This window comes from Leptosomus discolor, chromosome 2 (genome assembly GCF_034619465.1).
Source record: "Leptosomus discolor isolate bLepDis1 chromosome 2, bLepDis1.hap2, whole genome shotgun sequence".
Lineage (NCBI taxonomy): Eukaryota > Metazoa > Chordata > Aves > Leptosomiformes > Leptosomidae > Leptosomus > Leptosomus discolor.
Window position 1 is genome coordinate 71,631,591 of NC_141392.1, and position 25,672 is coordinate 71,657,262.

Below are 25,672 nucleotides of genomic sequence, written 5' to 3' on the forward strand. Positions count from 1 at the left end.
GGACTGCTTGAAAATGATTTGTTGTTGTTCCCAACAGTTATTGTTTAATAGTAATTAAGGATGATATGGTTTAGTAGTAATAATAATTGCAAGTCCCTCTCATTTCACTTGAAATGTGGGCCATTTTTGTCCAGTTTTAGTCTAGAATTATATACATTATTCAGTATTGTTCAGTGTGGGGTCCCTGGTGATCTCTTGCACAGCTTAGTAACCTGCAGAATATGGGCCGTTTGCGATGGTACAGTATGGTATGCAGATGTGGGGGGAGTCACAATATTCCTTGTACATGGGAGCAATAGATGGAAATGCAAATGAGGTGACTGAAGTTTTGTTACAGTCTTGATGAGACAAGAACAGGAGAACTGAAAGTAAGTTTTGGAAAGAATCTGTGCAATAAAGACATCTGAAACAAATGATTTGGTAGGATTTCTGACCTTATTTGGATCTTTATAAAAGCTAAGAGAGTATGTCCTTTATCTGATTATTGTAAATACATTCATCCACATAAAGAGCACACAGTATTTTCTCCAATTGAATTATGAATGGCAAAGCAAGTACCAATGCTGATGAGTGGTGGAAGCTGATACTAGAGAAACAAATTTGGGTTGTATTTCAAATGTTGTGTTTATAAGTGAGGTTGACTTCCCATGAGAAAACACAGATGAAAATTGTTTTGGCCTTGGTCTATGAATCTGTGGAGAGGAAGACTTTCAGGAAAGAGCTGTGTTAAGGAAATGATCCAGAAGGATGTGAATACTGATTTTTGGGAAACTGAACAAGTCCAATAGGAGAAGGGCTTCAGGAGAGCCCAGCTGACAGTAGTTTTGTTGTCTGAACAGTGCTTTCAACATTAAATTCAACCACAGCTGATTGAAGCTTCAGTAGTTTACCAGTTGTAGACAATGCTCCAGTTTACAGAAGGGTAAGGGAAGTGAAGTGGTGAGGTGCAGCTGAGATCAGATTGTCCCTGTCATAGGTTTGCAAATTACACACAAAAGCAGAGTTAACACAAGCTAGTTAATGTAACTCTTAGCACTTTATTTTTTTTTTTTTTCCCATTTGGTAATATTTGTTGCTTTTTGAAGATGAGGCTTCCTAATGTATAGAGCACCACCCTTTCTTTAAAAGGAGCTAGTTTAATAGGCTTACTAGTTAAATCTTTCGTGTTCTACAGCTTCTTGAGTGTTTCTGAGCTATGGTTCTTCTCTTGCTTAAAAATCCACTTATTTTAGCATTTCTTCATGTGAAGACAAAATGTTTCATCATTTGATTGCAGTGACTGGCTTATTTGCATAGCCTGAGTTTGAGAAAGAGCAGTCTCCACGTTAAGTAAATGGATTCACTTTGGTGTTACGTGTCTAGCCAGCAGTGTAAAGGATGTTACATCTCTTTGTCAAAATAATTTTGTCTTTAGAAGCTAATCAAAGAAACCAGATGAAATTCCATCAAGTTGTCACAGTTTTACTCTTGCACCATGTAATGGGTACATATATTGCTTTCAGTTTTCTATTTCTCTAAGTACAGTGAGCAGCAGTCACAATTTATCTGGATTTCATATAGTACCGGGACTATACCATTTATGATTCACTTACCAGAAGATCAAATAGTGAATGATGAATTATTGATCAAATGTAAGATGAAAGGCCAAATTACTCACATACATCAATTAACATAAAAGCCCTGGAAGTAAAACAAAAATACGTTGTTCCCAATATACATATCACTTTCCCAAGCATCTACATAATTTCAGAATCCTTTATAAAAGGATGGCCTCCAAAATTAGCAGCCAGAGCATGATATTGCATAGGAACGATAAGTGCTTAGCACAGACATGTACTAAGAAAGGTGTTTCAGATGTTGTTGTACACAGCACATGGCCATGCAGTCTAATTGGGGTACTAATGAAAAGACTGTAAAATTAGAAATTATATCTATCCCATTGGCCAGAGCCATCTTATGTACTTGGGATCTTACAAAAGATTAAAAAAACCATTGTCATCATTTTAAAATAAACGTGTCCAGTTGCTTCTCCTTATAGAAGTTCCATTAGATACAATGGAATTAATTCAACCACTTCTCAGACCTTCTATGTAATAAGGTAATGGTTTGAGAGAGAAGGCTAAACTTGAAATAAAAAATAAAATAATTCTGGCCTTTTCAGCTGGTGAAGTAGAAACTTTGGGAAGTGCAGATGAATGTTTTTCCTATATGTTTTGTCACTGTTAAATGGATCATAAGGTATTTGTGTACAGCTGAATCTGAGAGGAAAATAAAAAATAACATTGCTTAGGATTTGACTGCTGAATGGAAATATACAGGGTTATTTGTGCAATCTGTATGTGGGTGATGATTAAAATATGAAGAGGGTAATGATCAAGGTGTGGCGTCTTAAATACGCAATATAAAAAATTTTAAAAATCAAACCGGAAAGAAGGGTAAATTTGATGTAGCAGAAATCTGCTACTTTTAGGGTAAGTTCACTTTTCTTAACAGACTACTTCTTCACACAAACTTTCCCTGTAGAGATGAATGTTTCTTTGACATGAAATTATAAAACTACTTTAACTGTTTTGCAAACTGCTATAATTCCTGTGCTTTCTGAGAATACTACTAGCCCGGTATAATGAGTTTAAGAAAAAATATGTATTAAGCATACAGCTTTCATATCTACAATTAATGAAATGTCTGTACATTTCATTAATTGCGTCTGCATCAGTGGCTTATATAAAGATTTTAGTAAGAGGTGAAGATTTTGAACAAAGGTTCAGAGATGTGTGCAAGTGAAGTATTGGAAATCTGATAACATTAAAACAATGGTTAGCTTCAAGAAATGTCTGAAAGTTCACCACTTCAGCAAGTGCTCAGGATTACAGTGCAATTAATCTTTGTGGTTTGACAGTAAAATCTTTACTCACATTAGTTCAAAGTCTTCTTTTTGCCTATAACTGATTTCCAGAAGCATCTGTCAGTGCATACCTACTGAGCTTTTCTTAAAGGGCCTTTGCATTCCCTGAAAGGTTGCAATGGTTTGTGAGTGAAGCAGCCATATTAAATCCAGAAAGACAAAATGTATGGTTCTGGAGACAAAATATTCAGCTCATATATCACTCTATTTACTTTGAGCAATTCAAAATCACAAAGTAGTTTAATTCAGTCCTTAAAGGAAACACAAGTGTCTGGGATATCTGAAAACTGATTACCTGGTCTGATACCTACTTCTTTACAGCTTCAACAACATCAAAGAATAGTTCTTGGCATGTGCTGAATCTCAGGATTGAAATGGAAAGAACCTGAACTTCTGAAGAAGGTTCTCAAATAAAATACTATTTTTCAGTAGCTTAAGCTAGCTGAAGCTCCAGGGAAAGAAGCTGCCCCTATCGCTCCTTTAATCATCCTTTCTTTAGTCAGATCAGATCAGCATTTCTTAAGTGAGATCAGTTCTCTACAAGCTGTTTTATGCATTCGATTTAGTTAAAGTAGACTTCTTTATTTAATGTAGAGCTCTTACAGAGGTAGCTTGCTTAGCAGGTGAACAGCTGTATTGTCTAGTTGGTTCAGATTTCTAGAGGATTTAAATGTTTTCATATCTGTCTCCCCAGGTTTAACATATATCATGGTATAATAAAAAGAAATGCACAGAAATGGCACTAGATAAAATTTAAGTGAATACCTGTTTCCAGTTACTTCATTCTCCTTCTTGCTGGACTCAGTGAGACGATGACAGAATATTTGGAAGCAGAAATACCAGATTAATTTTGGAAACTGAGATTAAGCTTGCTCTCTTTTTTTTTTTCCTTTGTAGTTTCTTTCAGAAAGAATAAGAGTAGACCAGTATTGGGAGAGCAGTGAGTGAGGAGAAACTTCAGAGTTTTAGTATACTTAAAATAAACTTGGAAAAATGTTATGTTCTGAACAGTGCAAGACAGCAAGATAACTTTTTCAGTTTGCAATCTTAACATGTGATATCAGGTCTGAATTTTCAATAAGCAGATGTGTGTGATGGCTTTACTTTGCCCCTTTGAATTGTCTCATGTATATTAAAAAAAACTACATAGGCACACACATATATACTGTATGAATTATATATTAATCAGGGCAATCCTGTGAATCAAATTATATCCTCAATTTTTAGAGGGGGAGGTGCAGAACACATTTTAGAGGAGAAAAGTTGAATGCCTGAAGGTAAGTGAACTAGCAAGTCTGTGAGTGTTTTTTGAAGTCTGTATTTACAACTGATGAAATGCTGAACAACTCCTCGCAACGTGTCTAGATGCCTTTCTTTAATCAGGGTGCCTTGCATACTGAAAAGCATGAAGTAATATTTCTAATAAGTAACCTAGTGCTGTTTTCTTCTGCAAAGGCAGTTTACTGGACTTTAAAATCCGTAGAAAACAGGGAGCAACTTCTTCCCTCCTACATAAGCTGGCATCTGAACATTTAAACTGGAAAAGTACAAAAACTAGCTGAATGAGAAAAGCCGGCAAGCCCTTTGAGAGAAAATCCCTCAGCTCCACTATGCATTGATTTATATTAAATATAGCTATGGTGTATGTCAGCAAATAAAAGATGGAAAAACAATTCAATAGAAGCAAGAGCAACCCAGAACGCATGAAAGACAAACACCTTATTTATGTGCCCAAAAATTTAGAAGATAGACTGCCGGGTACCATTTTTCTACAGAAATACAAAAATATAAAAAATAGTGTCACATAAGAAGTGAAAATTAGGAAACTTCAGTAGACAGCTTTTCAACCGAATGCCTCTTGAGTGGATTGAATGTTGTGTGTTGGGGTAAACTTGGAATTGACTTGGTAAATAACAAGAGAATGTAGTGATCATGAGAGTCAGATTCTTCATTTAGGTTTGAATTTTAACAGGCAGAGAAGAATGTGCTTTGAGTTTTGAAATAGGTAATGGCTGCACCTATACTGCTCAGTACAACAAATGTAGTCTCTATCATTGGTAAAGACCAGGTCAGCTTGGGAAGGGCTGTCACTGTAATAGTGAAAGATCATCTGCTTCCTAGTGAATACAAGTCATGATTACATTTTTGTCATGAACATGTAATTGACTCATTCTAATGTTACCTCCCACTTACAATAACCTGCATTTGGACCAAAGTAGGAAAACTCTTGATATGACATTCTGATCAAGAACTTCTCATACAGTGTCTGAGAAGAGATGGTATGAGGTGAGGTAGTGTGGGGACATGTGATCTGAGAATACTTTCTGTGTGTGAGCACTGAATCATCTGTAAGGAAACACATAGAGAGGTGTTAAGAATTAGAGAATGCCTTATGTCCAAGTGGAGATGAAAAGTTAAACAGGCTGAGGATAACGGAGAGGATATTTTGTTAACATGAGGAAGAGAAGCAAATACTTTAAAATACTCTTAAGTTCACTTACGTTGCCTTTCCCTGAATCTTCTGTGTTTTGCTGTTTATGGCTGTGGTAGCTTAATATGTGCATGTGTATAAAAAGATAAAATCAAATGAACAAAATAATACAGAAAAGTATCAGGGAATAAACCTATGTTTTTTTATTTCAACAGAATACTGAAATTTCAGTATTTGAAGTGAACATTCGTTTTGTCGGTGGACTACTTTCAGCTTACTATCTTTCGGGAGAAGAGGTAAGATATTTCCACATGGTTTATCTGAAAAATTATCATCTAGATAATTAGTTAACTCTTAGTTTAATAATTTTATTTATCTGAATTAAACTTGTTTAGAGCTTTGAAAATGGCTTGTACAGCAGAGACCTGTCAAATTTTCTTGCTTCTATCACTGTTGCTTTGTATAAGCCTTAAAGGTATTATTCCATGTAAGTGTTAAATGGTTTTCCCTGAGTTGGAACCATCCCCGCTACATTCTTACCAGGCTTTGTGCTGAAGTGTGTAATTACGGATTTCCTATGCCATGGCAGTGGTAGATTTGGTGCATTAGGTTCCTGCTTCATAAATTCGTTTCGAGCATATCCCTTAACTCCTGTATACTATATTTCTGTTGGCCTTCCTGAAGCTGAAGCTTCAACTTGCATGGAAAAGACATGTTAAGAATGAAAAGATGTCTAGTAAACCTATACATGTGAATGTCTTTAAAAGCATTAACATCTCATTAATCTCTATTGCCTGTCATGGTTTCTGGAGAGAGTGAAGAAGTAATTTTGTCTGAGCTTTGACTAATGCAATTATTTCTGTAATATATTTGGAGAAAGCTATAGTAAGTCAGAGGTACTGTGATATTTTCAATTTTTAGCTTGGCACTTGAAAAGTCTTTAATCTTACTAGTTTAGATTCTTGTTCCTGTCTCTGGATTATAGTAGTATTTTATTGTAGGATTAACACAAGTTAATACTCTTTAACCATAAGTTGAATTTATCATTGGATTTCTTTAAATCCAAAGGAATTACTGTTGGAAACTCCACAAAACCCTAAAGATGTATAATTTTCTTTCGTATGTAAATTTTCCAAATACTGCATAAAGCTGTTTTGAACCTGTCACATTAAATTAACTTAAATTCTATGGTGTGCATGTTGTTTTTTGTTAAAATTTGTCATTATGTTGAAGCTGTCTTAGCGGGTACTGTTGGGTCATGTACCTGACAAAGCAGTTAAAAGGAGGCAATGTTCCTCTGACATTTTTATGGCTTAAGTAGACTTACCTGTTTATTTCCCATGGTCCTGTCCTGAGTGTAGCTGGTATTGAAAAGACATTAATGTTTTAAAATATACAGTTTTTTGTATTTTAACTGTCTTATAATTTTCTGGGGAAAAAAGTGCACTTAGACCCATTTCAAGTTCACACTCAACAGTAATGAAAAAAATTGAGAGGTTCTTGTAGCTGTCTTCTTGATCTTTACTAAACATTGTTTTACTTAATGTTTCATCTCCAACTTGAAGGAAATCACTTGTCCTCCTACAGGAGCTCAGCAACCAGAAATAACCATATCTAAGGATGTCTATAATTCAGAGCTCTCCCTTCTGCAATTAAATAGTTATAACTTTCACTGCAGATTTACTTCTTGCAAACAGGAGTGAACTTTTCCAGTATAACCCGTTGTTACACTTTAATTAACTGGTTCTGACAGAAGCAGAGGATGCTGCTTGGCAGACAACAAGCTTGTAGAGGACTGCATGTGAACCTTTATATCGAGTGGTATTTGTCTACCAAGAAATGCCTGAACTATTTGTCATTGCTGCTGTTGATTTCATATATATGTTGATGGTTTATATCTTGTGTCTGTTAATGTGCAGTCTCACTTTCAATCAGTGCATATAGTTTCTCCTAAATAACACCTAGTCATTGCTTCTCAACCATGCCTTCATCTTCAGAGAGGCAGTTTTACCACCACCTCTTGGACCAGATTGATAGCAACACTGTGTTTAAATGAAACTCTTGTACAAATGAAATGAGGAAACATTGAAAACAAAGAAAGCATTTCACACAGTGGATAATTAAATGGAACTCTTTGCAGTGGAATATTGGTGATACTGGATGCTAATGTCCATTCTGAAAATGGACAGACTCATTAATGAAAGTAAAATGGGCTCCTAAATGCAAAGATGATGTGTGTGATTAAGGAGGGTCCTGAGCTCTTGCAGGCTGGGAAAAACATTGTCCATGCTTGCCGCTGGCTTTCATATTCTTTGATAGACGTCTGCTGTCTGAGACGGAATGATGTTCCTAAACTAACGGTTGTCCTAGTGGCTTGTCCATGCAACTCGGCATGCTCTGCCTTTATCACATTCTGGCAAACTTCCAGATTTGTCTCCTAAATCCAAGACACTGTAGCAATAGCCAACTGCTGCCTGTGGGAAGAGTGGGATGCAGCTGTTCGGAGGGACAGTGTGGAGTTTCTTGTGTTGCGTGGGTCTGTCTGTCCTTCGCTGGTGCTGCTGACAGGTGTGGAAAGGACTGGGGGCCCCAGAGGCTGGCTGCCACCATAGAAAATACATCTTTAATCATCCATTAGTCCATTGTATTAGTGGGCGTTCCTTAGGAAGTGGAATAACTTGTGTGCAAGCTGTTTGGAGGATTAAGCTTTCTCAGTTAAAGGCTCATTTAATTCTTTATCAGATTAACTATTTAGAAAATCTTATGTTTGCTGTGCTCACTTACCGGTATCTTAATCAAAGAAAGCTATGTTTCAGTAAAAGGAGTGACAGAAATAATTATTGTTTGTACTTCTGAATTACATTTCCTTGGGTAATGATCCAAAGCTGCAACACATTGTATGTTCCATAATCATTTGTAAGTCTAACTAATCATGATTAAAGAATATCCTATCGTACTGAGTAGTTCCTAAAACATCCTGCTGACATAATAGTTCATTTAGATAGAGGCACCAATGTGAATAATTCTAAAATGAACAAATTGAATACTTTGCGTCTTAATAACTGTCTGGTGCTCACTTGCAAATAGAGCTATGAGATGTATTCTATTAAACTTTGTACAATTTTTGCTGTACTAGGATTAATATGAAATACCTAAAAGCACTAGAAGAGTGTCTTACACATTAAGTCACTTTTTTCTTTTGTATTTTGTGATTGCTATTTAAACCCAAGCTAGAAAGAATTTCAGTCAAATATCACACTTCATTTGTAACATAGTTACAAATACCAGAAAACTTGATTCCAAGATAAGTAACTCTTTAAGGACTGCCTTTTTCTTTTTCTTTTTTTTAAAGTCCCTCATAGTAATATTGCATATGAATGCTTCCCTAGTATTTCTCCATGAGTCAGTGGTTGTAAGGGATTGTTAAACCTGGCTCCTTTAAAGCACTGCTAGTATTGATTTTTTGTTTGTTTGTGTGAAAGCATCTGCAGGAGCCTGTAATATGGTAAGTTCCCAGAGGAATAGGACAGATGTTTTTGCAAATTTTCTTGATGGTTTTGTTTAATTTAAAGTTGAATTCATCAGTAGACATGCAATTCCTCTTCTAAGAAACTTGGTATGCAACCTTTTTTGGTTTTATGCTGGAAAATAAGATGTAAGGGAGAGATTTGTTTTACAACTACTTTGCTGGACTTACTAGTCTGATGTAAAATCCTGGTATACCAATGGTCAGGAGTATTGCATACAACAAGTTCCCCAGTTCTGCAGACGGAGATAATGGGTTTTTTTTCTTGCTTAAAGCACACTTCCAAATGTAGTCTTATAAGAAGATAGTTTGTTAGCTTTTGGAGGAGGACAACACTGTATCCTCTAACAGCAGCTAAGACTTTTCTTGGAATTCATGGAGATGACAAACATTATTTCCGAGCACTGTAATCTTCACTGTGGGGAATAACTGTGATACTGGTGCTGAAAGTAATGGAAAGTGTATGGCACTGCTTGTAGAAAATATACAAGCCTAAATACTGATCTGACTAGCTCTTCTGGTTTACTGGTAGCTGTTCTTACAGATATGCTAAAGCTGTGTAATAAGGGGACTGTTTTACCTGAAAGTTGATTCCACAGTCAGGGAATATATTGCATAGGCAGAAATAGAAGGAGCTTTTAATAATTGCTCTTTGTATGAGTAGCAAAAAAAGTAGATCCGAAGTACTCTGAACTGAATAAGGAACACATGAGTTCCAGATACAGCTGGTAAATTTCCAGATTTCTTTGAAGCTTTTCCATTTTTTGAATAGGATGAGTAATTTATTTTTTTTTCCCCCAGAGTTAAAACATTTTGGATTCAGCAGCTGTTGTTCCTGTATAATATAACCTTCTCTTTTCTAGGACAGAAGATAGTTATCTTCATTGGAGGAAGACAAAATAAAGTTGATAATGATGTTCATATGGCCGTTTGTCTCTATGGCATGAAGCAAAAATGTGACAGATTTTTATTTTTTTGTGCTGTCAGTTTATCCAGTTTGAAGGAACACAAATTTATCCTGATCAGGATGAAGGAATAAAAAACCCACAACAAACCGTTCTTCATGATAAATGTTGGACTTTCTGAGTTTCGTCTGTTACTCTCTATCAACCGTTAATTGGAAGTAAAAAAGAAAAAAAAGAACATACCTAGTTAGTTTATAACTGCATTTAGAATAGGAGTTACAGTGCCACTATTCAACCTCAATTGATGATCTTGGTCTCCTGTCTGACTTAATCATTGCCCACTTGAAACAACCGTCCATGGTAGTGCTGTCTTATTAATGAGGAGCAGACATGAAATAATGGTGAAGATGCTGTTGATCTAGAGCTGCCTTTGCCAGGCTGACCACTAAACATTGCTGACTTCATATAGTGCTAAGACATTCTCCAGAATTTAGCTATAGCTATTTTTATCTGGCTCTCCCTCTCTTGTAGAAGTCTCCCTTCATAGTAATAGAGAACGTTTAAATTCCATAAATACAAAAAAAATATAATTCATCATTTAGTGATCTTCAATAGTAGGAGGATGAAGTTAGTCACCTATACAAAGGAATGGCCTATTTCTGCAAGTCAGGAATGTAAGTTCCAGTATAGATGCCTTGGGGATCTCACTGGTGTGACAATTGACCGCATGTTTTATCTCCCGCTTCCTTTCACTTAACTTGACACTAATTAACAAGAGGACTTTTCCTTTTATTTCTTGGAAGCTTGATTTCTAATGCTGTTTGAAACTCCAGGCATACTGTATCAGCTTGATCACTTCTGTGTAAATGCCACTCAGCTCCTTCTTAAGCATCTTTACAGACTGGTGGTAGAATTCCCTGTTTGGTAGAAACTAGAAGATTGCAATTGCCTGCAGTTTTCTGCAGCCCTGTTTTCGGATTTGGGTCCTGTTTGCCACCTACCATCCATCTGCTGCCACTTTAAGTGATACATCAGTAATTCAGTGGTGTTATGTTTTAGTTTCTTTAGAGCTCTGGAATGGTCTTGATGATTTCTTTCATTTTTAGCGATTTACGATTACTTTTAATTTCTGTATTTCATAGAATTCTGGAGTCATTCAGCTTGGAATGGACCTCAATGGGTCATCTAGTCGACCCTCAATATTGGGACAGTGCATTAGGCTTGTCCTTTTAAGAACCTCCTTTGATGGGAACCTGCCTAGGCTCTTCAAGGCTGAATACTGGGGCAAATTTAGCTTTTCTGCAATGGCTTTGTTTCATGCACTGTGCTCTTTTACACAGGCATCTCTTAATTGTTCTTCCTGGCTCTCTTGCAGGCCTCATGTTTCTGGGTTTTTTTTTTTTTTATTATTTTTAACTTAAAAACTTTTTCTTCAAAAGTTAGTTTTAGCCTGACTTAATAGCTTTTAATTTGACTTGTCAGACACTATCAGTGTCTGTATTCCTTAATCTGAGTTCATATACTTTTGCTTGTAACTACCATCTTTACAGATACACTAAAACAAGAGAGAAGGCATCTGAGCCTTTTGATCTGAGAATCTTGTGAGACTGAACCTCATGTTTTATTCTCCGAGTCATCTCCAAGCATTTACCCACTTGGCTGTTCATTTCGGCTGGTAGTCTTGATTCTCTTTCCAAACTTAAACATTATGAAAGTGAACCTTTTGTGTGTAACAACATGTTGAATTAGAGCATGTGGCCCCTGTTAGACAGTAATATGTCAAACTAAGTCAAGAGCTACTTTTTCTCTTACAAACTCTGAGTTTTTGCAAGAAGCTGTCAATACAGTGTATAAAAGCATGGTTTATATCTGATCTGATGTAACACTTAACAGCCTTCTCAGGGACAAAGAAGGGTTTAAAATCTCCTCTGTTTCCCACAATCACACTCTGTAATTTCCATTAGTATTTCAATCTCTTCACCACCTTTAATAGATCTAACATTGTTCTCTTTCTCTGCCAGCTGCATCAAAATGTGCTATAGAATCCCTATGGATTCCCATTCTGGTGATAACCTTGACTCTTAAGATTTTCCTTGATGTAGACAGTTCTTCTGCTGCAAGCAGACTGCCCTTCAGTCTTCTATTTCTGTCTCATAAGTTCCTGCAGTGCAATTATACTGTCGCTCTTGATGAAACACATCTCTCTTAAATAGGTTCCCTATACTCCAAAAGCTTCCTTGTTCCTAGCAGTTCTGTCCCCTTTCTCCCAATGCCAACTTGCTCAGCTGCTCTGTGCAACTCTGCCTCTCAAGCTGGCCCCACACATAATTCTGAGGAAGCTTCAAAGAATGGTAACAGAGATGCTGATTTCCAGCCTTGCACTGAATTCAAATTTTGCTTCTTGGTTTTTCTTCTCTTCCCTCTCTGCTTTGGAGTTACTGGTACCACGTATATGCACAACGACTGAGAACTCCTCTCAGCTCTTCAGTACCTGAAGCCTTGTGGAGCCTCTGCCACCTGTACACTGGGCACGCAAGCAACTGCCATCAGCAACAATTTTTGTGCCCCATAATAAAGACCCTCAGGCTACTCTATTAACAAAGTGAAAATAGTGGCAATTTATATTCATTCAGTGAATTGCTGTCTGCTGGAGTTCAGCAGTGGGTATGTTTCTCTTTCAGATGTCCTTCATCAGGGTGAATATCCACAGCAGGGATGGGGAAGTTGTGGTGATAGCCTGCTGCAGCTGACATAACTAAGCCTACTATGAAACGGTGAGCCAGAGCCCTGATTTTGGCCTGAGAAAGATGGATTTAGAACTCTGACCTGTACATAACTACATTCTTCACTTTTAGTGGTTTCTCTTTCGCATAACTGAAAGGAGTTTGTTTGGGGAGTTTTTTTAGAACCATGAAAAATTTGGTTTGTCCCACGGCAAACTTATTTGACATGGTTTTTGCATTGATGTGTTATCTTTAGAAATGACTAAACCAAAAAGCTTTATTGCTCATTATATTTTTTTTTTTAGAAAAAAATCCCTGCTCACCTCCAGACTACTATAGTCTGATACTAAAGCTGATGAACTGTTAGAAAGGAGGTTGGATAATAATGAGAGCAAAGTAACAGCTAGTGTGTTTGTCATGAGCTGTATTATTAAGTAGAATTCAAGCAGCTGAAAGGGAGCTGGTTTGTTTGTTCTAAGGATTTGGCTGTCAACCAGCTCCTGCAGTTTCACTTGATTCTGGTTCTACAGAACAGTTGGAGAGGGCACGTCTACCAGAAATACTAGTGTGGGTGCTTTCCTTTTCAGCAGCAGCTCTAGATAGACCCAAAAGAAGAATTCTTTGCATGTGGGTTAATATACTGTACAGAAGAAATGATACACTATTAACAGTCTGTCCAGAGTCACCACGAATCTGCAAAGAAGTTCGGTTTCCAAGACATTCATCTCTTTCGTTTGTCTCAGTATTCAGTTCTGTCATTTTGCAGCACCAAATGCAATTGCAATAATAAGGAAGAGTAAAAGGGGAGTAAAAACATATTGCCTAAAGAGTTGGTGGGATTGTCCTATTCTGCAAATTTAATAGAAAATGCACAGCATATGGTTAAGCATAGGGTTCTCTGGAGCTATTTGCAAGCAGTATTGATTGTTGCAAATATAATATCCATATCTAAAGAATAATCCTTATGTATAATTTTACAGCTGACAATTTGACTTATTTCTGCAAATAAAAGCAACATAAAAATATCTCAGTCAGTGATGACAGTGGGAACAGATCAACATGAATTTACCCTCCTTTAATTCTAGACTTTAGAAAATATTTAGGATAGTATATTCTTTCATCTGGATGTATTATGAAAGCTCAATTAGGTGATAAGTAATAAATGTTATTGAATCAACGTACTGAATTTTTTCCCCAAGAAAGTACAGGTGAAGATAGTATGTACTTGCATTTTACTCTGGTAAACTTCATTTCTCCATCTAAATCTTTCACAATATATAGCTAGTTTATGTAAGATTCCATTTTGTGCTTTGTCTCCGTAGACTGAGTCTGATCCAGAGGTGATTTTTCATTAAGTTGGGAGTTAAGTAGATGATAATGTCCTCTCGTTATTAGCTTAGAGAAGATAAAAGCATAAACCATCCAGTAGAAGACTCTAAAGTTTCTCATTCTCTTGGCAACTACTAAGGCATTCCATCAGATTCCCAAATCTGACTTAGCAAAGAATCCTTCTACTCGTGTATCTTTTTGCAAAAATTTAAATTACTTCTATTGAAGAATATGTAAGCATTAATTAATTCTGAGTATTTTAAATACAAATCAAGTGAATAGAAGTTTATGATGAAATTGGGAAAGTTCCTCATCCCATTTGCTCTTTGAAGGATCAGATTAGAGATTCATTACGAAACACCACTTTGTGCAAAATATGAGTCCTGCTGCTTCAAGCTAACTGAAAATCATTGAGAAAACTGAATGCCTGAAATGAGAAGCAGACATCATTGCTGTTCTTGCATGCCCTTCATGCCTCCAGCAATAGGTGCAGGTAATGGCATCTTTGCTGTAGAAGAAACAGATCTTCTTTCAGTCTCCTTTGGATTTAACAATACATCTTGCTCAGCAGATCAAACCTGAAATGGATACAAACAAGGTTCACTGGCTTTAAGTTAGCATGAAGCCTTGGGATCAATTTATGGACAGTGCTAATTGGCCTGTGTATTTTTTGGCAGGATCTATTGTTTGTGATTTTCAAACAGAAGTCTGAAAGATTTGAAAGGAAAGATAAGGAGGGAGCTTTTTCTCAGGTCTTTCGGAAATTGCAGGAATCTGCCTGCTATTTGTTTGCCATTTGTTTGTAAAAATGCAACAGTTGAATAATGTTGATAAATGTTGCAGTTGATAAATGATTGCAGTTCTTGTCTCTCCTATGCCAAAAGCTTGTCTCTGCCATATGCAGGCTGTATTTGCACCCTATGTGCAAATGATTGTGAAGGATTTTGGAAAAGATGTTCACATGAAAAATCCTGTGCCACTTCCAGCACAATGGATGCCAAGAGGAATTTGGGTTTTTGGCAGGTGATTGCCCCTAAACAGAGCTGTCTTGAAGCATTTCAAAGACAAATATTTGTTTTCCTCAAAACAACAAGTATAAGGGCTGATTTCGCATAGGGCTAAGTGCACGGAAATGGGCGAACTGCAAATTTTTCTTAAGCCAAAGACTGAGAAGAGGATGAACAAAATCACTTCCATGAAGATTTGAAAGGTGAGAAGGAGGAGTAGTATGTAGTGCCAGAGTTTCATATAAATCCTATTTGCTTTCAACAAGGAAAAATAGTTCAGGATGTATTTAACCAGCAGGTTCCGTTTCTTAGCTTACTGTTTACATTGCAAGTCTTTTGTCAACAAGTATTATTTCAAGTAGCTAATAAAGACAGTACAGTATGAGGGGACTCTCGTCATTCAGCTACATGAAGTCTCAAATGCTTATTTTAACATCCAAAAGACGCCACCCTTATGTGAACTGATAAAATTCTAAAGCAAAGAAGATTATTCCAGCAGCATTGTTACTGGAGTAGAGTCAACCTTCAATTAGCAGAAAGCAATCTTCCTTCTGGCATCAAGGGCCAGTTCTGCTGTATCTTATGATTCAGATGCATTGAGCTACCAAGAATGCTCTGTAACTAGTTAATCTAAAGAACTAGATGAGTCTGTTTTTTCTTTTCTTCAGCCTTTAGGCAGTCATGTGCTTTTGCAGGCTAAGCAAAATAACCACACTAGTTGTTTTTGGAAGCTGGTTCAGTCCAGTTAGTGCTTTAAAGTCGTGTTGTCCCTTGGGGGGCAAGTTGTCCTTAATTTTTGCAAGCATGACTAGATAATTTTACGGTCCAGTAGCTCCTCCAGGATCATCATGTGAAAAGGATACGCTGTGAACTTCATTCTCTTCCATTTTTCTTTGAAAATTCTTTTTTTGTTTTCTTCAACAGCTGCAGAACAAAGTCAGCAGCTCACAATGCTGTTTCTTAAAGGATGCTATTTTCCCCAATTTGTTCTTAAAAACACTATTCATAGTATACAGACATTTTCAATCTTTTTCCTTTTATCATGCAAAACCAGTGAATAACTCAAACCTTGTCGTCAGCATTTGCTGCTTGTAGGGTATCTCTTACAAACATCATTCAGTCTGTGCTCAGTCTTTTCTCTCCAGAGTTGCTTTTATTTCCATTTATATTCTATATTCTAGAGGGAAGAACAAATAATCTTCCTGATTCCAGGCAAGATCAATAACTGCTGAGATGCTCTGGGCGAACATTGCCGCACTGCTGCAGCAGACTATGGGGATGGTACTCAGCACGTCTGGGCAGACTTACTCTGATGTTAAATGCCATCAGCCTTTATGATTTGCTTGAAGGTTGTGTGCTAAGTTAATATGGTTATTAACTGACCCAAGGCTAAAAGTAAAGACTTACTGAGATAGCTAGAAGAACTCCTTGCTCAACCAATTTTTTCCTTGATGGACTGTGACAGTTGGTGATAGAAGTAATGAGTGTATCTGGTGTTAAGATGCCCCTTTGCTAAATCATACTTTTAAGACTCTGTTTTTATATCTAGGTCCAACTTGAAATTACAGTAAAGGTATTGTAATGTTTTAATTTACATACCATCAAATATAAAAATAGATTAGTGAAACCTGCAAAGTGTTCTCTCTAGTAATGGCTGTGTGAAGTGTTCAGTCAAAGAGTAGAACAAAACACTAAAGCCATGTCATGAGTTTTGGTAAAAAAAGAGAGAGTTTACATGACTGTCATGTCTCTCTCTCTTTCCCCATGCTTCAAGTAGGGGGGATGGAAGCAATGTAATGATACCCATATACGCTAATAGGCATACTTGAAATCTTTGAATACTTCTAACCATTATTTCCTCCAAGTGTACACTGCATTCAAAAATAATGTTAATCTTTGGAGAGAACATCTTATGTCTCTTTAATTATAGGAATGATTTTGAGGTTTAATTGTAAAAAAAGTTTTAACTGCAGGGAATTCAGAGCAGTTCAATTGCTCATAAATTTATTACTTCCTGGCAGCACTGCTCTTCAGTCAGAACACTTGTTTCTGACTCTTAAGAATTGGAAATGTCTGCTTGCCTCCTTATATTTTAGTCATTTTAGTTTTATGGCTTGTCCGGTAAGAGAAATAGTCTTACAGTAAACAGAAAGGAATTGAATTAGTCTGCCTGATGATTTAACTTACAATGTAAAAGCAGTTCCTTAAATCATAGTTCTCTCTTGAAGCCTCCCGTTTGGCTTACATAAAAAGAACTACAAGAGAGTTCACATTTCTTATATTTAATTTAAGGAAAATACCTAAGTACTTTATTTAGGCTCATTTTGGATGTGGCCATTATTCATCAGATAATTCAGTGACTTTCAGAGAAATCTCAACAATAAGAAAGCAAGCACAGACTTAAGAAAGCAAGCACAGACTTAAGAAAGCAAGCACAGACTTAAGAAACCATCATCTTTTCCTGCTATACAAAAGAAGTTTTTCTTGTTACATTACTTATATAAGAAGCCAGCTAGACGGTGTGTCAGAGGTCTGGTGGAGGAAGGAACCTGCAGTGTATGCTAAATGTTAACATGTTAGTCTCCCCTGAAAAATAACTTCTTAGGAAAGAATCATCAATGCAACTGCTAGTGTTACAAAACTCACCTGTCATGGAGTCAAGCTAAGCTGTTTGTGCAGTTGCAAATCCAAGCTGAATTTATCCAAATGATACCATCTAGATCCCATTGTTTTTGATGGAATTTACCAAAACAAAGAAGTTATCAGTTGTGACAGTTACCCATATCTACTTCTAATCTGAGAAACCACAGAAACATTTGGGCTGGAACAGAGGAAAAACTCTTGGTTCCTGTTCCATAATATATAAAAGTGAAACAGAAGTAATCTGTAGCTGCTGGTGGTAGAGAAAGTTCAATGAGAGAGTTTTATGATCAAATGGCTTGTTCCTAAGTGACCCATGTTGTAAATCTAAGAGAGTGACAGTTGGCACTGTCCTTGTGCTTGTGATCATTTTACTTTTGAAGTTATTTATGATGTTTCCAGTATCTGAGATCACAAAAATCTGGAAATTCTTGTGTGGCCTTCAATCTGGTATAAGGATTAAAAGAAGCCCTTTACTGTTTAAACATGGGACAGCCTTAATATACAACATTAATTTTCAGTGGATACTCATTATATTTGATATATGTTTAAAGAGTAGAAGAAACACTCTAGAAGAGTAGCTTTTAATTTATTATTCTTGTATCCATGAACACATCAAATTAATGGTCAGTGGAATTGCCCATGCATGAAGAGGAACAGAGGATCTCTGTAAAGGACTTTGGAGTAGACTTTAATGCAAATCAGACTCCTTAAGCTTTTTGTGTTTAATGAAGACTCTGTAAAGCCTGGAACTCTGTAACTCTGCGCCCAACATCATGACTTGTTTTTAAAACTTCAGTATTCAAACTTGTCAGTTTGTGTTCTCATCCTACTTTGTTCCTTGCCCTAATCTTTTTGTCACCTGCCATTGCACGTAGTTCGCTAGTTATTAGTTGTTCTTGTTATTAGTTTACTGCTTGCTTCTTTCTAAAGCAAGCCACTACCACCTTACAAGAGGAGACTCTTATTGATAAATAGTTTGTTCCAGTGTCTACTGAAGCCATAGCTTAGACTAAAGTCACTTAGGATGACACTGCCCTGTACAGGCCCTAATACTGTGCTGCAATATATGTATAGCACTTATATATAACTTTCAGCAGAAACTGAAACACAGGAGGTTCCCTCTGAACATCAGGAAACATGTTTTTACTGCGAGAGTGCACAGGTTGCCCAGACAGATTATGGAGTCTCCATCCTTGCGAGATATTCAAAAGCTATCTGGACACTGTCCTAGGCAACTGGCTCTAGCTGGCCCTGCTTGAGCAGGAGGGTTGGACCAGATGACTCTGAGAAGTCCCTTCCAACCTCAACCATTCTGTGATTCTGTGAACTTTCACTCACAGATTTATGAAAACACAGCCCCTTGGCTGTCTGGAGCGCTTTGTGTGAAAACAACAGGAAAAAGCAAAACTTCCCTTTTTTAGGGCCACAGCACTACCACTGCAGACCCACAGCAATTGCTCTACAGCAATAGGAGTATCTCTCTCCAGAGAGAACAAACCCTGAGCTGGCTGGAGAAGAGCTACTCTGTGTTACCTAGTCTGAGGACATTGTCAGTATGAATTTTTAACCGTTTGAGGACTGGTCTCTGAGTGATATAAATACTTGACTTAAAATACCTGTGATGGTGTCAGACTGAGACTACGTAGTGATTAAGGGACACCGCCCTTTTGAGGGGCAAAAAGACAGAGTAGTTGATTTTTTCCGTTGGCTTGGCGAGCTGACCAGGTTTGCTCTGCAGGTACCCATTAGCTAGTGGTCAGTTCAAGAAAGGTGGCAGAATAGGGGTGGTCCTGAGCCTTGAACCCTTTTGACAAAAGACCGTTTTGATTCCAACTGTTGAGAGTCGTTTCATTAAGCTGCTATTCTGATGTTGGAGTAAAATATAAAAGCAAGTAAATGAAGTAAAAAAAAAAATGAGCAGAACAATTAAGTAGGCATACTTGGTATCCTGTTCACGTCGTCATACTTGTATATTTGATAAGCATCATTTAAAACTCTTTCCATTAACAGCTAGAACAAACTTGCGAGTATCACATAACACTGACTGAAACAAACAGCTCTCCATTTGCTGTTGAGTTAGCATTAAAAAGCAAATAGCTTATCCTTTACATATACAGAGTGATTTTAGCCTTTTCTGTACCCGCCACGGTGGTCTAGGAGCGTACTTTAGCATGAAGGCATCGCTCTAAATCATTTAATGGTATCAGAACTAAAAGATACAGTTGAATGTACGATGCCAGAAATGAATCTTCTGTTAGCACTTTATGCTACATTAAGGATGTAATTATTGATTCACCATGCAAAGTTTATTAGGCTCCTCCACCCCACTCCCTGCTTTCACACAGATGGTGTTGCAAATCACCTCTCAATGGTCACCTGCTCCAAAGGAGAGTTTCATATGCAAAGTGCTGTTCTTTGTTTAGATATGATAGCTTGCAAGATGTAAAACGAGGCAGCTATTTAAATTTGTTGTTACAGCATTTGGGCTGGGTACACAAGATTAAATAAAAAGAAAATTAGGAAGCAGATGCTTGTGGCTTAACAGAGGAATTGTACTAAAAGATACTCTTCATTACTGGTGGATATGAGTAATTTTACTAAGGCAGCTGTTTCCTTAATCAGGAAAAACACAAACCTCTAAGATGACAGCCAGATGTTTTCTGTATCACTTCACAATATAATGAGATTCTATTGTATATGCCGTGTTTTAAATTCCATTTGTATTTACTTATATCAAATATTTTTTCAAATATATGTATCAACTTCCTTAGCTTTAGAAGACCTGAGCACTAGATACGTGACATATTTTGTGCTCTTGACATCCTTGTTTGGTGTTAGTTTACAAGTTGCTTCTAGGGTTGACAGTGTCTTTCACCAGCATCCAAGCGTTTGAATATCAAGCTTCTGCAGGTTTCAAGGGGGGTTGTTTTGTTGGGGTATGGAGGGGTCTTGGGAAGGAGTTTTTTAGTGATAGTGTCTGTTCATCCTTCAGTTGTGTGGTTTTATGGTGACTCTTATCAGTGCTGCCTGTTGTTCACAGCAGGACGTACCATAGTGTTAATACATATATAGTAGGTTAATAGCCTGTTCCAGTTATGTGGATGCCTGGCAAAAACAGATTTAAGACTTCCACTAGCTCTTAGGTGTGGGCCCAGTCCTCCGTCATGGGCTGCTGACAGTTTTAATGCCTGCTAGCTCGCCATCTATCCTTGCTAGAAACACATGCTTTATTCGACTGGAGATCTGAGGTTCCAGGCTTTCTGTTGCCGATAGGATGCAAGACTAGCATCCTAAATCTTTGATACTGATTTACTGACACTGAGCGGTTTCATAATTTATTTATTTGGTGTGATGTGGGATTTCAGAATCTTAATATTTGAGCTCAGCTTTTGTAGGTATAAGTCTTGTTGCCTCAGTAGGTTTAGGCCTCAGTAGCCAGCTGGTCAGCACACTGTTGATTTGCACATATGCAGCAAATCCAACTCATTGCTTATTGTGTATGTTGTGTATCACACCTCTTGAAAAATTAAGGCTGCCCTGAGATGGGGGTGAGGGATTCTCAAAAGCTTTTATAACTGACAAATTCCTCTTATTACAGGCAATCATTAAAAATTTGTTTACTACATTTGTCACCACCTTTTCTTGAATAACCACAACAGAGAGATTATTAAAGGGTCAGTTCATGAGCTTTCCAGGTACTAATGGGTTGTAGCTAAGCTTTTGATTGTGCAAGTATACATAAGCTTTAAAAAAACCCTAATGTTTTCTTGACATTAGTAGATAAATTAGCAGTTACTTTTTCTCTTGTGGTCTGAAAGTTCTTCCTGTTAAATAGTTATTTGAGTTTATGTCTGTGTAAGAAAACTTAAATAAACTTGTATAGCACAAAAGGAAATAATAAAATATAAGTGGAACAAACTCTTCCTTTATGATTTTTAATTCTGCAGTTGTTTGGCAATTCCTTCCTTCATTCCCATTTTAAACTGCAAGTTAGATGGGTGTCAGTTACTGTATATTAATATATCTTTGGTTTATGCTTTGCCTTCTTTCTGCCAGTTTGTACCATTTATTACTGCCCTTCCTAAAACAAGATTTTCAAACACGATATATCTACTTAGAAATTCTTTAGTTAAAAAACAACTGAAGTTATTGCATGTGTTAGCTACTGCTGATAACTTGAGGGGGTTTGTGCTTGTTGCTATGTACATTTGGATTAAATCTGGAAATCTCTCACTAATCCAGTTACTTCCATTTGATTAAGTTCTCTACAGTCTTTTCTACAGGGGGGGGAATCTTCATGGTACTGTGTGATTTCTTTGGTACAATAATCAGCTAGAAAATAAAATTAATTTTCTTGCCATCAGTGAAACCATAACAAAAAAGTCTGATTGAATAAAAGAAAGGATTTTTTTTTTTCCAAAAATGTAATCTAATTTTCATAATACGCATTTTTGTAAAGTGGATTTCCTTCTACGAGCTGGTGACCAGCTTACTGGAGTATTGTGGAGAAGGCTGTACAGATCCTAAAGCTTACTCGAGTTTGTTAATTCCTCAAGTTGTGAAAAAGACACGTACTGCTCTAGCAGTTTGCAGGTGAGATAGGGTTGTTGCTCACAGATACCACAAGCTGCCTGAATCTCTCCAGTAGGGTTATTTGCATATGTCTACAATCGTGATTTTCAAAAGCTGGAAATTTACGTGCACCTTCCTGAATTACCACGTCATCTTGAGTGCTGAGAGCTTTTACAAGGTTTGAGCACTCTCACAGATGTGTCAAATAAGAGCTTTGGATTCCTGTGCTGAAGGTCTCGTTATAAATACTACCCTGTGGCTGTTTCAGCCTTAGATTGGGATAGAAAGTCTCCTTTTACTACAGAATCTATATTTTCCAGGCTTTCTCCACTGCAAACCATTTGTCTTTGAACACGTTCGAGCCCAGCACTGTATGACGGTAGATGCTGAGCAGGATTGTGGGAATGGCTGTAGATTGTCATTATTTTAAAATGAAACATCCCTCCTGCTTTATACAGCTGTTATATTGTTTATATGTGCCAGGGGGAGATTTGTTAATGAGAGGGAAGCATCTGAGATTATTTATCAAACCAAGGGGGTTTTCTTTGGTGGTTTTTTTTTTTTAATTAGTCCTTTTCCTGGGGTTTCTGACCTCTCCTAATCCCAAAATGCCCCTGTGCTGTGCTGTGTAACAGCTTAACTTGTGCTCCCTCTGCCGGCATCCACATGGGATAGAAAGCCGACCAGTTGCATTTTGCTAATCTCCAGGGAGAGGGTGACTTATTTAAATTCTCAGTAAAATAAAATGCTGCTCTGTCCGGTCAATATTCTCTTGTGAAGGTGTGACAAACCATGCTTTGTAAAGGGGCTAAAGCACACTTTGCTTCCTTCACGGTGCTTTTACAGAATTGGTGCCAATTTAAATTTCTTCGCTGTCCAGGCTGACTACGCCTGCGATGCTGCTGTCGGCTTGGGCAGCACAGGCAGTACGGGATGCTTTAGGGTGTTTAGTGCAGAAGCATCTCCTTGCCTCTGTAGGAAAACTTCTTGCATCCAGCCAAGCTTCTGAGCTCCGGCTTAGTGCAACCCCAGGAGAGCCAGGCCTACTCCGCTTGGCTGTCAGTGACCCTCTGACCTTGGGGACTGGAGGGAGGCTTATTAGCTCTGAGAAGAGTAATACAGATGGGCAAAGGTGCTTTGGGTCTGATGCTACGCTTACAAACCAGAAAGCCTTCCCAAAACTCAGTGCTGAAGAGCGTGATGCTGACTCAGGTGTCAGCATGTGCCGTCATGCTGATTAGCTCTGGCTCGTCTTTGACCATGGTAGGTGTAGCCTCAAGCAGAGCTGCTTATTTTTAATATGTCCTCTTCTGTATCCTGGTAGGAAGACATGAGATTGGGTCCAACCCTGGGCTGGAGGTGGGTTCATGCATTGGTGTGGCATTTCACATGTGCTCTGCTCAGGTCCAGCAAGATCAGAAATGGCCCAGAGCTGTCGAGTTGCTCTTGGACCTAGACTGTTTCCTGGGAAAAATGCTCAAAGCATGTTCTTAGCGCTTCTGGATCTGAGTGTACAATAAATACAACCACAGCTATGAAGGTCCCAAATGAAGTCCATTAGGCTCCTTCTGTTGTTGCTGGTTACCACGTTAACATGACTCATTGCAACGCTTGTTTCCAGAACTGTTATTAACTGTCTTCTTGCCTTGTAGCACAGATAATTCATAACTGACTTGGCTCAGTCAGGAGTAAGTGAGGACTGACTGAAATTAAACTCAAAACCACCTGCTAGTGTCAAAATGACAGTAACGCTAAAACCAAGAATTGCTGTTGAATTAATGGCAGCAGCTGGGTAACTTATCCAGGTGTCATGAACACTGAAAATATGTTCTAGGAAATGGTTTCAAATAATGCAACACTAAAGTGTTGTGTCACTTGGTATTGGAGAAAGTAGAAGAATTCAGCTTACGCTATTTCAAGATTTCTGGTATTTCAGGTGAGGTGCCACAATTTTTGTAGCATTTCTAATCTTTCATTGTAAAAATTAAACAAATGTAAATATAGCAAAAATCCTGGATTGTCTTTCAGGGAAGAAAGTATTGGAACAAATTCTTCTAAGAGCATTCTCTTTTGTTAGCAGATCGCTTCAAACCTAAATCAACATTTGTTACGCTAAAAGGATTTCTATTCAGTGTTCTGAAGAGCAGCAAAGCGGCCTGTCCCTGTTCATTTTTCTGCTCTCGTTTCCTGCTTTTGCACTGAGACATTCATTCCTTACCCTACTGGGAAAGGCAGTCAGGTACAGGAAAGAAAGCAATAAATCTTACTTAGTGGCTTGTCAGTTTCTATCTGTAAATATAAAACAAAAATGAAAAATGCTTAATTTGACAGAATTAGAAATGTGGAGAAAATGTCTTTGTCAATTGAAAAAGAAAAAAAAAAAAGGATTGTTTCCTCTTAACTTCTCGTTTCCTTCGTATCGAGGACTTCTTAAGGCAGAATTCTGGCTGTTCTTTAATTTGTGATACAGTACCGTGTTATGCTCTTTTTTAATTAGACATGCTTCATATGCAATTCTAAGATATTTCTTTGTTTCCTATGGTGTTTTTTTTCTTCCTGATTAGCAACAGCAATTAAATGTATGATGAGGTAATCTAACATTTTCAAAGGGGTTTGTCATTCCAGCCAGAGGAAATGTTTTTGTTTATCCAGAGGAGATAACATTCTTGTGCTATAATGAAAGCCAGTGCTCACCAGATGACAGCCCTGGTCTTAGCCATGTGGTAGCATCTTTTGAGGCAGATTCTCGTTTCTCTGTGGAAATGCTATTTTTTTAATAAGATTTGATAAACGACACAAGAGTCTGCAAAATCTGATTGATTGTGGGATTAGATCTTATGAGCAACGCAGTTCTGGATGTATGACCTCTTTTAACAATCTGTTTTAGAAGGAAAAGACTTTTTCTGTAAAGCCATTAAAAAAAAAATCACAAAACACTCTTGATATCTGCATGCCACGAAGTTGTGTAGAGAATGCAAGTAAACTAAGTGGATATTTGGCTCATTAAATTAACAACTTCTTTTTCATCCAAAGTTTGTCTGTATGTCCTAATTCACATCCAAAACCTCTACATTTGCATCAGTGGCACAAAGTAAGCAGAACCAAAAAAACCCCATACGCAAACTGCTTTTCTAAGCAAGAGTGCCTCACTTAATTAAGGTCATATCTGAGAGAAAAAGGGAAAATTTTATTAGAAAAACAATTACTGTAGGAAAATTGCTGATGGAAGTACTGTATATGTAAATGTGGTTACTTTCCTTACCTTTCCCAGTAATAGTGCTAGCAGCCCTACTAGAATGAAAGATGCAGATTATAGCTCCTGAGGAAGTGGATGACTTTTGGCATTGGGAGTCACGACGTGCATAGGTGTGGTGTTGTGCAAAAGCATACCTCCTAACAGCTTGTGCAGTGGTTGGGAGGGCAAGTTCCCAAGTTAGTTTGTTCTCTCTTATGAAGACCAAAAATATTTAAATGTATTTAAAAGATAATTAAGATATATAAAAAATGGTTTGCTCTCTGGCTTGGTATGTGTGTTGCCCCTGGAATGAACAGACAGTAACAGGAAAGCCGAGTGTGCACAGCAGTGAGGTGGATTTCTTGTTTCCATATTACTGCTTACTCAAATGTTGTT

The 25,672-nt window shown here is 37.4% G+C and overlaps 1 protein-coding gene across 1 annotated transcript in view; it reads left to right on the forward strand.

The window, feature by feature from the left end:
* The window catches only part of MAN1A1 (mannosidase alpha class 1A member 1), a 146,338-nt gene that overhangs the window by 55,907 nt on the left and 64,759 nt on the right, over positions 1-25,672 (forward strand). Inside the window, exon 4 of the mRNA XM_086461260.1 lies at positions 5,552-5,632. Within this exon, the coding sequence (XP_086317386.1) occupies positions 5,552-5,632 (81 nt within the window). The remainder of the gene's footprint in view (positions 1-5,551; positions 5,633-25,672) is intronic.